At 44.0% G+C, this 14,876-nt stretch overlaps 1 protein-coding gene across 3 annotated transcripts in view; it reads right to left on the reverse strand.

Annotated features, from left to right (window-relative positions):
- Positions 1-571: 571 nt before the first annotated feature.
- Positions 572-14,876, reverse strand: part of LOC139648787 (myomegalin-like) — a 32,617-nt gene continuing 18,312 nt past the window's right edge. The window contains exons 21-34 of one of the 3 annotated variants that reach the window (XM_071525026.1): positions 10,891-11,171; positions 9,842-9,991; positions 7,309-7,599; positions 7,036-7,167; positions 6,568-6,687; positions 5,815-5,899; positions 5,385-5,509; positions 4,785-4,922; positions 3,938-4,051; positions 3,341-3,531; positions 2,615-2,758; positions 2,301-2,439; positions 1,143-1,189; positions 572-767 (exon numbers count right to left, since the gene is read on the reverse strand). In XM_071525026.1, coding sequence (XP_071381127.1) covers positions 582-767; positions 1,143-1,189; positions 2,301-2,439; positions 2,615-2,758; positions 3,341-3,531; positions 3,938-4,051; positions 4,785-4,922; positions 5,385-5,509; positions 5,815-5,899; positions 6,568-6,687; positions 7,036-7,167; positions 7,309-7,599; positions 9,842-9,991; positions 10,891-11,171 — 2,143 coding nt within the window. In that variant the 3' untranslated portion in view covers positions 572-581. Of the gene's footprint in view, positions 768-1,142; positions 1,190-2,300; positions 2,440-2,614; positions 2,759-3,340; positions 3,532-3,937; positions 4,052-4,784; positions 4,923-5,384; positions 5,510-5,709; positions 5,900-6,567; positions 6,688-7,035; positions 7,168-7,308; positions 7,600-9,841; positions 9,992-10,890; positions 11,172-14,876 lie in introns of all 3 variants that reach the window. The other 2 variants (XM_071525025.1, XM_071525024.1) reach the window with 2 other exon arrangements.

A 14,876-nucleotide genomic window follows, 5' to 3' on the forward strand; every position in this document is an offset into this window, starting at 1 on the left:
ACTGTCACCAGAAGTAAGTAACAGTGCACAGTAATGGAAAAAGTGAAAACCCCCATTAAATGCGATAATTAGCTGCATGATAAGTCATATTAGGAAAAACTGCAAGACTGTTCAGCATGATGTATTACATTAGCCAAGGCAGCAGCATGTTACTGCCAGCTGTTTTTAATTGATTTTTGAAAACAAATGGAGCCTATGAGTTCTGTGAGGTAAAACAAATCTGCATTAGACCTAATAGAGCAGTGGGTTTAGACTTTTCATGGGCAATAATGGTGATAGGGAAAAAAACTACAATTGCACTGGTGTTATCCTTGTTATCCAAATGCTGCATTTGTACGAAAACCTCCTCACTCCCATTTTGGTGTTTATCTTTATTTTATTTTTTTTTACTTTGCTTAAAAGTTGAGATGATGCACTAAAAAAGATCCACAAACCTTGGATCCAAGAGCTGTTTCAAAATGGATATTTAGCAAAATGAATAGGCATTAATCCGAAAACCAGTCAATTTCTTTTTTCTGGAAAAGCAAATTTTTAAGGAGATACCAAGGTTTTCATCAAACAGAAGCAGCTTTATCGTGTTATCAGGACACTGATCCAGGCACAGTCACAGGCACACAAAGCCAGGGAACCGTACCTTTACCAACCCAGGGACGTGAGGAGGAGGAGGAGGAGGAGGAAGAGGGGGAAGAGGAGGAGGGGGAGGAAAAGGAGGAGGAAGGAGAGGAGAAAGAGGCATGGCGAAGGGAGGACATCTTGAGCTCATTCTCCTGGGGAGACTCAGCAGGAGGCATAAGAGGGACAAAGAGAGGAGGAGAGAGAGAGGGAGAGAGAGAGTGGAAGGTGTTTCAGAGATAAAGTGGGAAAGAAAGAGGGGAAAACAAGGATATTCATTGATAATAATCCATTGGTGACTGTTTCTCTCCAGTAGTGGACAAAAACAACTGTGTTAGATCACCTCAACTAAACCCAGCCATGTCTTTTGATTTCATACATATGATAAGGGAATACTCACCATGCTGGAATAACATATTCATAGACAAATGCTTTATTTACATTACTACGAAGCATAAAAACATAACAAAATATGATCAGCAGTGCGAAAACCAAAATGAGCATGTAAGGACTCAGCAGAGTGCGCTCACCTCTAGGTTAGTCTTGGCTTTCTTCAAGACGTCCCGTGTTCTCGACACTGTGAACAAACACACAGACATACACAAACCAGCTGTGAATCATCCTTAGTCATTCATCAATACCACAGAGACATGCAGACGCAAACACAAGGCTGACTCATTCTGCCACGAGGCCGCTCTGGCATCTCGATTCTACTAGTATGTAAATGATGAAGGGCAACAGGAAAAGAGAAGAGAGGGGGGGGGGGGTTCAGGTAAAACTAGAGAGACCAAGACTAAGCAAGACGGTGAAACAGACAGAGATGATGATGATGATAGATGACGATGGATCCATCTTCCCTCGTGCTTTAAGAGTAAAGCACAGTACTCATCATCCCATCTCAAGGTAATTCATCTATTCCATATTTCTGACGTTCAGACCATAGAATGAATGTATTAGCCATGGATGGGACAGAGAGATTAATGAGAGATGAAACAAGGCGAGATTAAAGGAAGAGGAAATAAATGAGTAAGGAGAGGGAAAGAGGGGGAGAAGAGGTAGCTTAAGAGGTAGGTATGCTGTGAGCCCACCATCTGTATATCAATGCGTACTAATGGTAAGTAGGTTGATAGGAGGGAATCTATCAGTCTATCTGTGGAGTCTACAATATCCTGAGAAAGTGGTAGATATACTCTATATACCTCAGTATAGCCAATAGGTCTTGAGCTGATATTAACATTAATCGTTTCAATAACCAAAAAAGCAACAAGTGTAATCAATCTTTAAGATTGTCTATGCTAGGGTTATGCTATACAAATAAATTATATCAAAATGTGATCAAACGCCATCAACCCAGGTTCATTTTACTTTAGAGGAGACCCATTTTTCATCATACTATTTGATACAACAATTAATCATTTTAAAAAAATATAAAAATTATATAATATTATTTTAATGCTCTGAATGCAAAGATCAACAATCTATTGGTGGATTGATAATCCACCACGGAATTATTGATAATCCCAGTAGCAAATCACCTGTGATGAGTACTGTTATGAAAAGTATAGCTACATATGAAAGTGCATTAGATCCATTTGACGATATGTTATACATACAGTATGCCATACCAGCATGTGCCTTCTATCACACTGCTAGAGAGACAGCTGTACTGGGGATAAACAGTGACTCACGCTGGCTGACTATAAAGTGCTCCATGCTATCTTTGGTGCGGTTGGAGCTCTTCAGTCTCTCCATGGCGTCCCTTAGAGCCTCCTCCTGCTCCGAGAGCCTCTCACGGAGAGAACCGACCTCCTCCTTCAGAGACTGCTCCTGAACACACACACACACACAGAATAAATACACACCGTTCAAAAATGTTGGTCCTTTATCCAGTATATCCCATTTCATCACACCCGACTCATGAATCTGTTCAGGACGATATTCTCTCCCCACGGCTGTAACAGCAACAAAGAGAGTTTTGTGGAGACTCAGCGGTGGCCCTGACCTGCTTGGTGCTGTGGTTGGTTTCCTCGGAGCTTGGCAGAGCTGCTCTCCAGAACATCCTAAGCAGAGAGTTGGCCTCCTCCAGGATCTGTCGCAGGGTTTTAGTGTTGGCTAGCAGCTTCCTGACAGAGCCGGCGTCCAAAGGCTGAGAGGGAGGGAGGGAGACAAACAATACATTAAACAGATAACCAGGCTCACACAAACTACTAAAAAAATATTTGAACATTATCCAAAAGTTTAAATATTATATCTCATTAGCTATGTTTACTGAAATGTAGGTGGTGGACAGATGATACACAGACATTTCAGGATGTCCAAGTCACTATTTGCCAAGCCAATCCTGCCAAGTCTAAGCCATTATTTATTCCACATAATTTCTTAATTTACAAAAAAAATTCCACTTCAAACAAGCATATTACCTTTTTCCGATATTGAGGCAATTTTATCACCTAATTTCCATTCTATTTTTTGAATTCAGTACATCAAAATTCACAAAATATACTTTGATGGAAACTTATTGAAGCCTCATTCAGTTTGTTCTCTTCCTTCAGACTACATACTGTAAGTGATCAGTCTATCAGTCAAACCAAGACTACTGAGGAGGTAATGAGATCTACTAGATAAGAGCTACTCTCCTCACTTGTGTTCCTCCAAGTCCTACATAGTAATGCATCTTGGTTTCTTGGCTACTTTACATCTCTCAGGATCAGGTTCCTGGACCTCTCACCTGGTGCAGGCTGAACTCCCGCAGCATTGGGGCGGTCAAGGACTGGATTGTGGCCTCCATCTTGCGGACGAGAGCGCTGCCCTCCAGGATCTGCTGCTGCAGAGCCTTGAAGTCGTCCACGTGGCCCACCACATGGCGGCCATGACGGTTGGCAAAGGAGCCGTCCGGGGCTTGACCCTGCAGAGTCAGGGCTGCTGGGAAGAGGAGAGAAGAGAAGAGAGACAGACATATTATCTTACAGAAACACAAACTCTTCAAAAGAAAACGTGCTTTGGAATAAGATTTTTTGTGATAATTTTCATCATGTGTCAGCACATTTTGAGTCAACATGTGTTGTTAGTATAATGACACATCTTTAACACATATTGAATTGAAAAGTAACAGTCTCTATACTCATTCTTTTATTTAGTCAAACATCTGTAAACCACTGGGCAGATTTCACATGGATTAAGTTTAGCCTGGGACAATCACAGTAGATTTAAATGTATCCACTAGCTTTAATCCATGCTGTGAAGAGGTAACTGAGATGGACAATGTTGCTTTCAGAAGTGAAGAAGACTGTGTTGGTCATAATTGTTGGGACAAGTGTCCATTTACCGTGCTCACCTTGGTCAGCTGCCCCAGTCTCCACCGTATGTTCTTGTGTAGGAGAGAGAGGGGTGGAAGTACTGAGGAGTCCTGTGTCTCTCACAGGAGGAGAGGGAGCGTTGTCTGTGGAGAACAGCAACGGCACAATGGAAATCAGGCGGACATGTTTGGCATAAGAGGAATTTCCATACTGGACAGTAAGCAGGATTATACTGTAGTGAATTGTATTGGACTGTACTGAATAAAATCCAATCACATTGCATCACCTCAATGATTGAATCTGCTCATGGTTCCTGGCTAAATAACAGTAACATATGAATGTTGCCGGATGAAAACTTTGTAACTCTAATTTTGGTGATTTTGATTTCATGTTTTAACTGAAATTGAAGGATTACATGCTCCTCTATGGGTTGAGAAAGTTCTCCAACCCTTGGGCTTATGAAGACCTTTCAAAACCCATTGGACAAAATGAAAAATGCATGGTGGTCAAGACAAAAACAAGGCTGGTTTTCTTGGTTCTTGAAAAGGTTTTCACTCGGCAACAACAATATGACAACATCATACCTCAGCTAATTCAGTTAAAAATGAAGCAATGTTGTGTGCTTGTCTGGGAAACTGTCTCCTTACATTGACCTTGAAAAGGTCAAAGACAGTGGGCGATGTGTTCAAGTTTAACATGGTGGATGGAAGGCAGACAAATGTTTGTATTCCTTCACCCTTCCCCTAAAATCTTGCACTGAATAGAGCAGATGCATTTAATTATTTTGTTAACAAGAGGGATGCTGTCCCTTTTCATCCTGCCTCGAACCACCCTATGGTCAAAAGGAGGATGTCTGGGTGTGTGAGGCGTACTGACCGTTGAAGAGCTGCCTCCTGGCATGAGGCTGTGTGTCAGCCTGACCAGTCAGCCGCTGCTCCAGCTGAATATGCAGCTCTCTGGGGTCAAAGGTCACAGCGATGTCCCCTGGCTGGGTGCCCTCACTGCCCTGACCTGCTTGGAAACACAAACAGACAGAGAGAGAGAGAGAGAGAGAGAGAGATTTATACTTTTGTATGCCAAAGCTGAGTAATTCTCTAGGAGCTGTGCCAGACACACATCGTGTTTTCACTGAGTCACAGAGTCATTTTGTTTTGTTATCTTTCCTGAGGTTTGTTTGCTTGTGGTTTGCTTGTCTTTGTGTGCGAGTGAGAGAGAGAAGGGGGATTTAACCAAGTTGATGGTTTTAATTGATCAGTGTCACTGATTAGCTGTGATCTTGCACTAACAAAACCCTCAAATGAACTCAAATGAACTGACTTCAATCAACAAAACACAGATTATTGATTGACCCAAGCCATTCCATTGATAACCAATCCACCTTCACACTGACAATAAGCCACAGCTGAACTGTTACAGTAACAACAAAGCTGGCCTGGAGTAGTTAGTAACAGAGTGCAGTGGTGATGAGAGTCTTACCTGAGTGTGTGTTTTTGGGGACGCCACACACTCTGTGGTACATCTGGAGCTCACACTGCAGAGAGTGGACCAGGCCCCGGCTCTCACACAACTGCTGCTGGAGAACACTCACCTCATGCTGGAGCCTGTCGAGACACACACACACACACAAACATAATCACACACATGTAATTTAGCTTGTTGCTCTTGTTAGGTTCTTGTAAAAATCAACTTACTAGAAAATTTACTCTGCATAAACACACACACACACACACACACACACACACACACACACACACACACACACACACACACACACACACACTCTCTCTCTCTCTTTCTCTACCTGTTGATGGTTTCTTGGTGCCTCTGTCTGTCCTGTCTGAGCTGTGTGATCTCCTGGCTGTGAGCCTGAGCCTCAGCTTGCAGCCTCCTGCTTTGCTCCGCCCACCTCTCTGCCTCTAACTCCGCCTCCTTCAGCTTGGCCCGCTCCATCAGGACCGCCTCCCGCATCTGCTCCGCCTCCTTACTACCATCTGCACGGGAGAGATAACATTACAGAGCTTGGCGGGGGGGTTCAAGGCTGAACCAACCCAAACCTTGAAAAATTTCTGGATACAGTACTTAAGCACTCAACTATATCGTGACACTTTAACAGTATGTTTGAGCCTGTCACTAACTTGCATCCAGGCAATTAATTGAGAAATTCAGCCTGAGCCAAATCAGTTGTGTCCAATCAGGTTTAGGCAAAAATATCATACTGTAGAATATTCCATTATAGGGTTTGACAGGTATGGACAGGTTGACACTGATACACATATTTTGTGAAACTGTCAACAGCAGATATTTTGTACCGATATTCAGTATATTTAAATTTGACAAAACAAATTCCAAAAGATTTATGAAAATTCAGTTATTCCTCAGAACTGTATAATTGTCAGGGTGGAAAAGCCTCTGAAACAGCATTTAGACCATCATGTGACCCTAAAATGCTCCATTGAAACCCAGGACAATAATACTTATACTAATAATAATATTCACGCACATTAGAATCAATCCAGATTAAGGGCTTCCCATAGACAACCAACGTGGTATTGATCAATTGTACAATACATATGTAAACAAAGGAATTGCATCATATGCACATTGCAACATTGGCCAATATCTGATTTTTAATAAAAGGCCTGCATCAGCATCTGTGTACCTCTGGTGGCCTGCTTGATCTGGTTCTGCAGGCTGACGTTCTCCTCCTTCAGAAGTCTGATCTCACTGGACAGCTGACCGACCGAGTCCAGACCCTGGATATAGATGTTGGTAGGAGCACCTGCAGAGAAGAGGGAGAAGGAGGAGGACAGGGGAGAATAAGGAGACAGAAGGTGAAGGAGGTGAAAAGGGAGAAAGAGGAGGAGACAGCAGAAGGAGAATGATGTGGAAGGGGGAAAATGAAGAGGAGGAGAAAGGGGGCAAGTAGTAAGGAAGTGGGGAAGGAATAAATGACCTATCTGCAGTGCTGTGTCAATCAATATTTACTATATGTAATGTGTTGAGAAAGGGGATGCAATATTGAAAGTTTTACGATTGAGTCAAGACTGTGTGTGTGTGTGTGTGTGTGTGTGTGTGTGTGTGTGTGTGTGTGTGTGTGTGTGTGTGTGTGTGCGCGTGCGCGTCTTACCTTTCTCCCTGGCGGTGTTGGCCAGTCTCTCCTCCAGCTGCTGTCGGAGGCGGTCGTTGGTCTGAATGGAGTCCTCCAGTCTCTGCCTCAGGCTCCTGATCTCTCTCAGATGCTCCTTCATCAGGTCTGAGCCTACAGCAAACCAGAACACAGGCGCACTTTATGAACTAAGAGATTCTATTCCTGTCCAATACAGTTAAATTGCATTTTCACATTGTTTTTCATCACTTAGTTTTTATCTATCTGGTCTGATATTAAAGGCTGTATCTCTACCTGTGTGGCTGGTGCCTGACTGGTACCCTGACGATCCTGACGACAGGTCAGCTCCGACTCTCATTGGTCGGGCACCATAGGACATATCCCACAATGCACTGTTCTCCAGCAGGCTGGCCCCAGCTTTCATGGCTGGGCTGGCATTCAGACTGGCACTGAGGCTGGCAGCGCCGCCGAGAGGAGAAGGGAGGAGGCCGTGGTAGGAGAGAGGAAGGAAGCCGGAGGAGTCGGGCTGCTGGTGGGCCAACAGTGGGAAACCTTGGAGAGGCTTGGATTGTGGAATGGAAAATCCTGCAGAGGATGAGGGAAGATTAAAAAACACTGCATATTTGTTTGCAAAAAAAGCCTGAAATGTATAGATAAATACATCTAAGATTATCTATTTGTCAGTAGACTAGTCAGTCTGGAGACAGGGTGAAATCACACTCTCATGCCTACCAAACTAGGGCTGAACGATTTTGAAAAAATATCTAATTGCGATTATTTTGACTGATATTGCAATTGCGATATGATTTGCGATATTAGAGGGAATGATATTTTTACATCATTATTCTCATTTTCATTGAAAAACATATTAAAATGATTATGGTGTGATTTTTGCGGGGATCTGTACCAAACAAAGATGTTTTCTTAAGTCTGTAGAATATGATGTGTAGGCCAGGACATCTCTGCAGCACGACAATATTTCATTTAAAATGGTATTTTGACACACATTTCGCCTTTAACAAATATTGCACCTCCTGCGATTTGAAAATTGCAGTAGGCCATATTGCGATTTCGATAAAATTTCGATTAATTGTTCAGCCCTATACCAAACCCAGAGAGAGAGGGAGTGAGTGAGAGAGGGAGGGGAGAGTGAATGAGAGAGGGAGAGAGAGAGAGAGAGAGAGAGAGAGAGAGAGAGAGAGAGAGAGAGAGAGAGAGAGAAAGAGATAGAGTCCCAGAAAGATGTGGATTTCTTTCCAGATATAGAATGAGTTTGTTAATTATACATCAGTGAGGGCTTCTCAAATCGACATTCCACACCAGAGTTTGAGATCACAGCAAATCCATCTCAAGCTGGATGCACTGGGTTCATTAAGCACCAAGAGAAGAACGGTTATTTAATAAGAGACATTATTAAGTACTGTGCTGTATTGTTGAAGACAAAGACAAGGGGATGAGGAAAAGAGCAGAAGAAAGGAGGGAGAGGAGGCAATTAGGGAGATATGGATTATGCAGCCACAGGCGATGAGTTACAGCAAATCATCTTTCACTCAATTACACACACACTCCACCCTCCAGCTCTATCTAGGGGCCTGTAGACAGCGCAGTCACATCACTATCATTACCCATTATTCTTATTCATGGTGAAATAGTAATGGTAAGGCGGCTAACTAGCAAGCAGCAAATATATTTCTTCATGCAATTCTTGTTCTAGTTGAGTAGCCATAAGAGTCAATAAAAGGAATATCATGAAAAGGACTTAAAAATACAAAAATTATGCATCATTTAAGTCTTATTTCAGGGTGCGGGTGGGGACCCAAATAGATCACAGATATCTGAAAGAGAGTTCTGTCATATTTCAATTACCTGGGTCCCAGAGCAAAATGCATTCATTTTTATTAGGCCCCTGTCTTAGCCGATTAATGAAAGTACAAATAAGGAAATAATATAGATTCATTAAAATGTACCATCCAAGCTTAGGCCCTGTACAGGCCAAACTTCAAACAGGAAAACTGTTGTTTATAATACACACACACACACACACACACACACACACACACATACACACACACACACACACACACACTCGCATGCACACACAGTCAAGCAAACGCACTCTCACTGTCTCCCAGCTGCCTCTGCAACATCTGCAGCTCCTGGTGCACCTCAGCCAGGGAGAAACCAACCCCCCCGCTGCCTTGGTAACGGGTTCGCAGGGTGGCAGAGTGGGGATCAAAGGGCAAAGGTGCCCTCTGGGTGGAGGAGGGGACAAAGTGGTAGGGGGTAGAGGTGAAGACTGGGGCTGGGAGAGATGTGGATGTAGGCACAGAAAACCGCCCTGGAACTATGGATGGAGAGAGGAGGAAGAGAAGAGAAGAGAAGAGAAGAGAAGAGAAGAGAAGAGAAGAGAAGAGAAGAGAAGAGAGGAAAAGAAAGGAAAAGAAAGGAAAAGAGAAGAAAAGAAAGGAAAAGAAAAGAGAAGAGAAGAGAAAAGAAAGAGGGGTAGAATAGTATAATAACCAGAGAATAGACAGATGTGGACAGACAACAGAGAGGAGGATAATGAAAGAGATACAGGCAAGGAAAGGAAAAGCAGGAACTACTGTGAAGGTCTACACAAAATAACAGTAGATGAAGGGATAGAGAATTGATTTACATGGGTTGAATGTCAGTCACACGTGAATGACTGAGTTCTAAAAATTTGCGGCCTGATTACATCAAACATCATAACATCATAACATCAAACGTTTGGCATTGTTCTTTGTCTTGATTTTGGGAACATAGCCAATGTAGCGTGTTAACTCTCCTCCCTCCTCCATCTCCCTACCTGTCTGACTCTGCATGTCAGCGGCTTTGTGAGGAGAGCTGGGGCATTGCATGCTGGGACAGCTGAGACAGGACTGGGCTCTGTGGGATGAGGTGATGGATGGAGGGACAGAGGGATGGCGTGACATGGAACCACTGTGGGAGTGGCAATCTGGAAAACAAAAGAGTGTACTGTCACCGAGGGACATGATAGATGGCAGGAGTTGTGGAAGCGGACACGTTAAATAATGGGTGCGTGTGTGTGTGTGTGTGTGTGTGTTTGTGTGTGTGTGTGTGTGTTTTATTATGCGTGTACTCAGGGCACCATATTAAATTTGCATGCCTTTTGTTAATCTAGGACATTTGTGCTTTATTTGTCATTAACAGAGAGGATAGGCGAGACTGCAGATGGCATGTGACAAAGGTCAAGATCCTGATTAAAACTCATTACATCCTGAGCATATCACATTGTCTGGGCTTAAAGGAAAAATCCACCGTGAAACACTTTAACACTTATAAAAATCGACAATGTACCTTGCATTACTGGGCCCATTTTGTTGTTTGATGGTGAATTTTTCTTATTCCTGTGGATGACTGGCCAAATGTAGACAACACAATGTCACATCAAGATATTTCCATTGCAGGAATCTTTTCAACTATCTTAAATCAATGCTAAACTTCAGGTTTTGGTGTCAGTGGCAAGAGCTTCTTTCTAGACTCCATTAGACATTTTGCACCAACGTTCAACAATCATACATCATCATGCGCAATGCTCACTTTTTTTCGACTGGAAAAACTTGTACTCTCTTGCTGTTACTATGCTCTCACCATCACTACTACTCTCTCCACCAACATTTATAATCCATAGATGAATGCTACAAGTTCAGGCTCTTTCTCTGGGGGATGTTGAAAGTCAAAATGGGACATGTAGGAAATCACTAACTAGTAACAGGTGGGACACACTGAACACCACTGATTGATGATAGAACAGTGTAAAAGTATCTGAAGGTGGATTTTCCCTTTAACCCTGCTGCACCACAGAGCCCCATGCATGTGTGGTGGAGTATTTACCTGTGCTGGCCCTGGTCAACGCCTGGGTTTCCTCCTGACCGAACTCACTGGCAGCATCCATGTCAGAGCAAAGCTCCAGGTCCTCATTGGTGGAGCCCTGCTCGTCAGACACGAAGGAGATGCGATCCGATTGGTCGGTGGTCTCAGAGAGGGCATGGCTGCTGCAGGGTGTGTCCGAGCGATGATGATGATGATGGTGATGATGATGAGACTGGTGCTGGTTGAGTTTGGCACGGAGAGACTCGATGACCTTGTCTTTCTGCTGCAGCTCCTTACTTAGCCTGTACACACGTGGATACACACACACACACAAACGGACACATATATATGAATATATATATATATATACAGAGAGGCAATCAATATGTGTTTCATTCATATTGAGCTACTGGACATTCCTCATGAAGGACACTCACATTCTTCTTCTTGAAGTAATACCGCTCTCGTTTTTGTTTAACCTCTACTAAGCCTGATTGTAAGGTATTAGTGTCTCTTCTTTTCAAAAACCTATCAAATTCTATCCATTCCTGCCCCCAACAGGCAAGGAAAGGACAGTTGAGTGTTACAGTTCTGATGGATCAAAATTATTGAACGGAGAAACTGCTCATACACACAATATGTTGCTATACCAAGTAAATGATATGACTTTTCTATGTGACAAGCAGATTTCCCGGGCCATGTTATGTTAAGTCTATGATGAGCTGATGCCTTGAAGAAGGTCTCCCACCGAAAGCTTGCATATTATAAAGATTCTTGCACAGATTTGAGTGTGCGGATGCTTTTTTCATGAAGTCTATGATACACCAAATAGAATAGAGTACAATAGAATCTTTATTGCCACACAACCGGTGGTTGGTGGACAGCATGATGAAACAGAATGGAACATAATAGAAAAGGTCTGCTACATCCATGGACACAAAATAATAAATAGACACCAAACAAGGCATAATATTATATTTATGCTTCTCTTCTCTTTGCCAATACCTAAGTTACCCATGTATCATTGTTGCAAGTCATTTTGTGGAAGGATTTACTCTTTTCTGTGGCTGCAGTGTGCTGCCTTGTGATAAAATGTTAACAGGTACCAGGTGTGTAAGCCTTTAGTCACCTTGGCTACTTATCTGCACTGTACTGAACAGACACAGAGAGAAAGAGATTCACTGATCTTATCCCATTGCTTTGGAGAAGCTTCTTACTGCCTCACACAGACACACGACTGCATAACCTCACACACGCGCAAATATACACACTTTCACCAGGATCAACACAGATAATCAATAAAAGGAAGGTGATGAATGAAGATGCACTCTCTCTCTCCCTCAGACACACACACACACACACACACACACACACTCACACACATTTGGAAAATGGACAGGCAGAGGGACAGGCAGCAGACACACTGCACATACAAATTAATGACAGAAGTTGCATACGCAGTCTGTCCCCTACAGCTGATTTAATTAACACTGATGTGTTGGGACACAGATGCTAGGGTGAAGGTCACTCATCTAAATCGATGCCAGGCTGATCCATGGACACACACGTGCACCAACACATACACACAACACAACACCACGCACACACACACACCCACACGCACAATCTATAGACACACATGCAGTAAACCCACACACCTACACACCACATGTGCACATGGTCACACACACATATGCTCACACTCACACACACACACACAGGCACACACAAACATTACAGTCAATCCATGGTACCATCTGTTTATGCCCAAACACTATTTGAGGCGCTCTCATATAGTACCTTTTAATCACTTATAATTATACCAGAATCAATTCCCATGTCTCTCACCTTTCACTTGGCCTTGCTTGCATAAATTACTTCTTTTAGATTATCTATGGCAATACTGAGACAAGCTGATTGTCCAAAAAAAATTGCTCTTAGAGATAGCAGAGCGTGTATATTTGCCGCTGTATGCAAGTATGTCTGCTCTGTGTTTATGCATCTTTTGCTATTTTTCATGTTTATATGTGTCATATCATCACACATTTATTTTTCTCTCTCTTACTTGTCCAGTTGAGTGAGCAGTGCTCTCCTCTCCCTGTCAGTGTGTTTCTTCAGCAGGGCCAGCTCTCTCTCCTGGGCTTTCCACTCCCACAGAGAGAAGGAGAACAGCGAGTCTCTGTACAGTGGGCTGCTCTTCGACAACATGGACTTCCACAGAGGAGCCATCGGCCCCCTTCACCTTCCCCTGCTCACCTGGCCCGCCTGCGCCACCCAACGGCCCTCTGCCTGGGCTACTGGTCGGCCATCCCTGCCCTCTTTCCTGCCCTCCTCCTTCTCTGCCTCTTTCTCAGCCTCCCAGGACACACCAGGAATTCCAGCCTGTTGTTGTTGTCGCTGAAAACCGTCTCCGTGGCAGTTACTCCCAGCCGTGTCTCCAAGGTAACCTAGCACTTCTCATTAGCTTTGCGGCCAAGGTCCTGACCCCGAACAGTGGGTGACAGCAGGTGGAGAGGTAGAACGTGAGCAAGGGATGAAGCGATGGAGGGAGGGATAGAGGGATGACTGAGCGTGCGGGCAATCGGGTGAAAAGCAGAGCAAATCCCCAGATTACGGAGACGGGCTTCCCAGGGAGCTGGGTTCTGGTGGCTCCCTGCTTGGCTAGTAGCTACCTTACACACACACACACACACACACACTCACACACAGATACAGGGAGTGTATGGGCTGGGAGTTAACCCAAACAGTTCTCCACCAACGAGACAATTCAGAGGCTGAGGTAGTCCAAACAGTGAGGACACACAAAGACGATCATCCGGAGGGTGTGTGTGGTCTAGAGAGCCCAAAAACTTTAAATCCGATTCAGAGGGATCCGATTCAGAGGGTTGCAGCATGGGCTGCAACGACAGGGTGCTGTCCAAAAGCTTTAGATCCACCCACACTAGATCAGTCAGAGACAGTTCAAAGTGGGCCCAGGCCAGGAATAGGTAGATCAATAGAAGTCTCACTTAGCCCCAGTGCAGCCCAAATAAATGTACTGTATCATCATTTCAGGCCACCACTGTGCTATGAGGTCAGTGTAACCCTGAGCCTGGTGCAACTGCATGAACTGAATTTAAATGAATCATATTAAAATATAAAATTAGGAATTAGCACACAGTTAGGTAGCACAGTATGACTCAGTCTCACACTCAACTGCCTGAGGAAAACAGCAGCAGCACTCTCACTCTCCCTTGCTCTCTTTGTGACTGTGAAACTCTTTGCTTCTTTTCTCTTTCTGTTACTCCGCCTCTGTCGTTTCCTTCGTTTCCAGGTCCAAAATTACTCCTGGATCCGCTCCTCTGCATTGAAGTCCCAGCCTCGAATATGTTATATTGACCTCAGGGAAAGCCTCTCATTAACGTTCCGGACACAAGTTTGCCTTTTCCCTGCCTCCTCCTCCCACCAGCAAACACACAGCAGCCCAAAGGAGAGATGCAGAGATGAGAGAGCAGCGAGAGAGAGAGAGAGGGAGAGAGGGAGGAGAGGAAAAGAGAGACGTGTGTATAAACGGACGTCCGAGCCCGAGGGCTCTTGTGTTCACGCTGCAATGACCATCAGAGAGAGAGAGCGGCTGAATGGCGCTACACAAAGCAGCACTTCCTCTGTCTTCTGGCTGTGTGCGTATGTGTGTTTTCAGAATACACACTGGCACACACTGCGATCCGTCAGTCCCAAAAACTTGACCCCGTCTCCTCAAATAAGAGAATGAATTCACAAAGCGTGCGGTCCTTATCGTGAATGGCTGCGGAGTTCCTGAGTTGAAATTTAAACATCCATCCCAGAAGAAGGTGGTCTCTCGGTGAATGCTTCAGGATTATTCTCACAAGAAGAAAACTTTCAATCCAACTTCAGTGCGAGGAAAGGCCAAGAACTGATGCCAAAGTAGAACTTCAGAGAGTCAAGCGCAATCGGTTGTCTTGGATCAAACTAGATTGTCCACAGCAAATAAAAGATCCAGGTTTATG

This window comes from Centroberyx affinis, unplaced genomic scaffold (genome assembly GCF_046629955.1).
Source record: "Centroberyx affinis isolate AG114_WGS23_722 - 3 ecotype Tasmania unplaced genomic scaffold, CSIRO-AGI_Caff_v1 ptg001257l_1, whole genome shotgun sequence".
Taxonomy (NCBI): Eukaryota; Metazoa; Chordata; class Actinopteri; order Beryciformes; family Berycidae; genus Centroberyx; species Centroberyx affinis.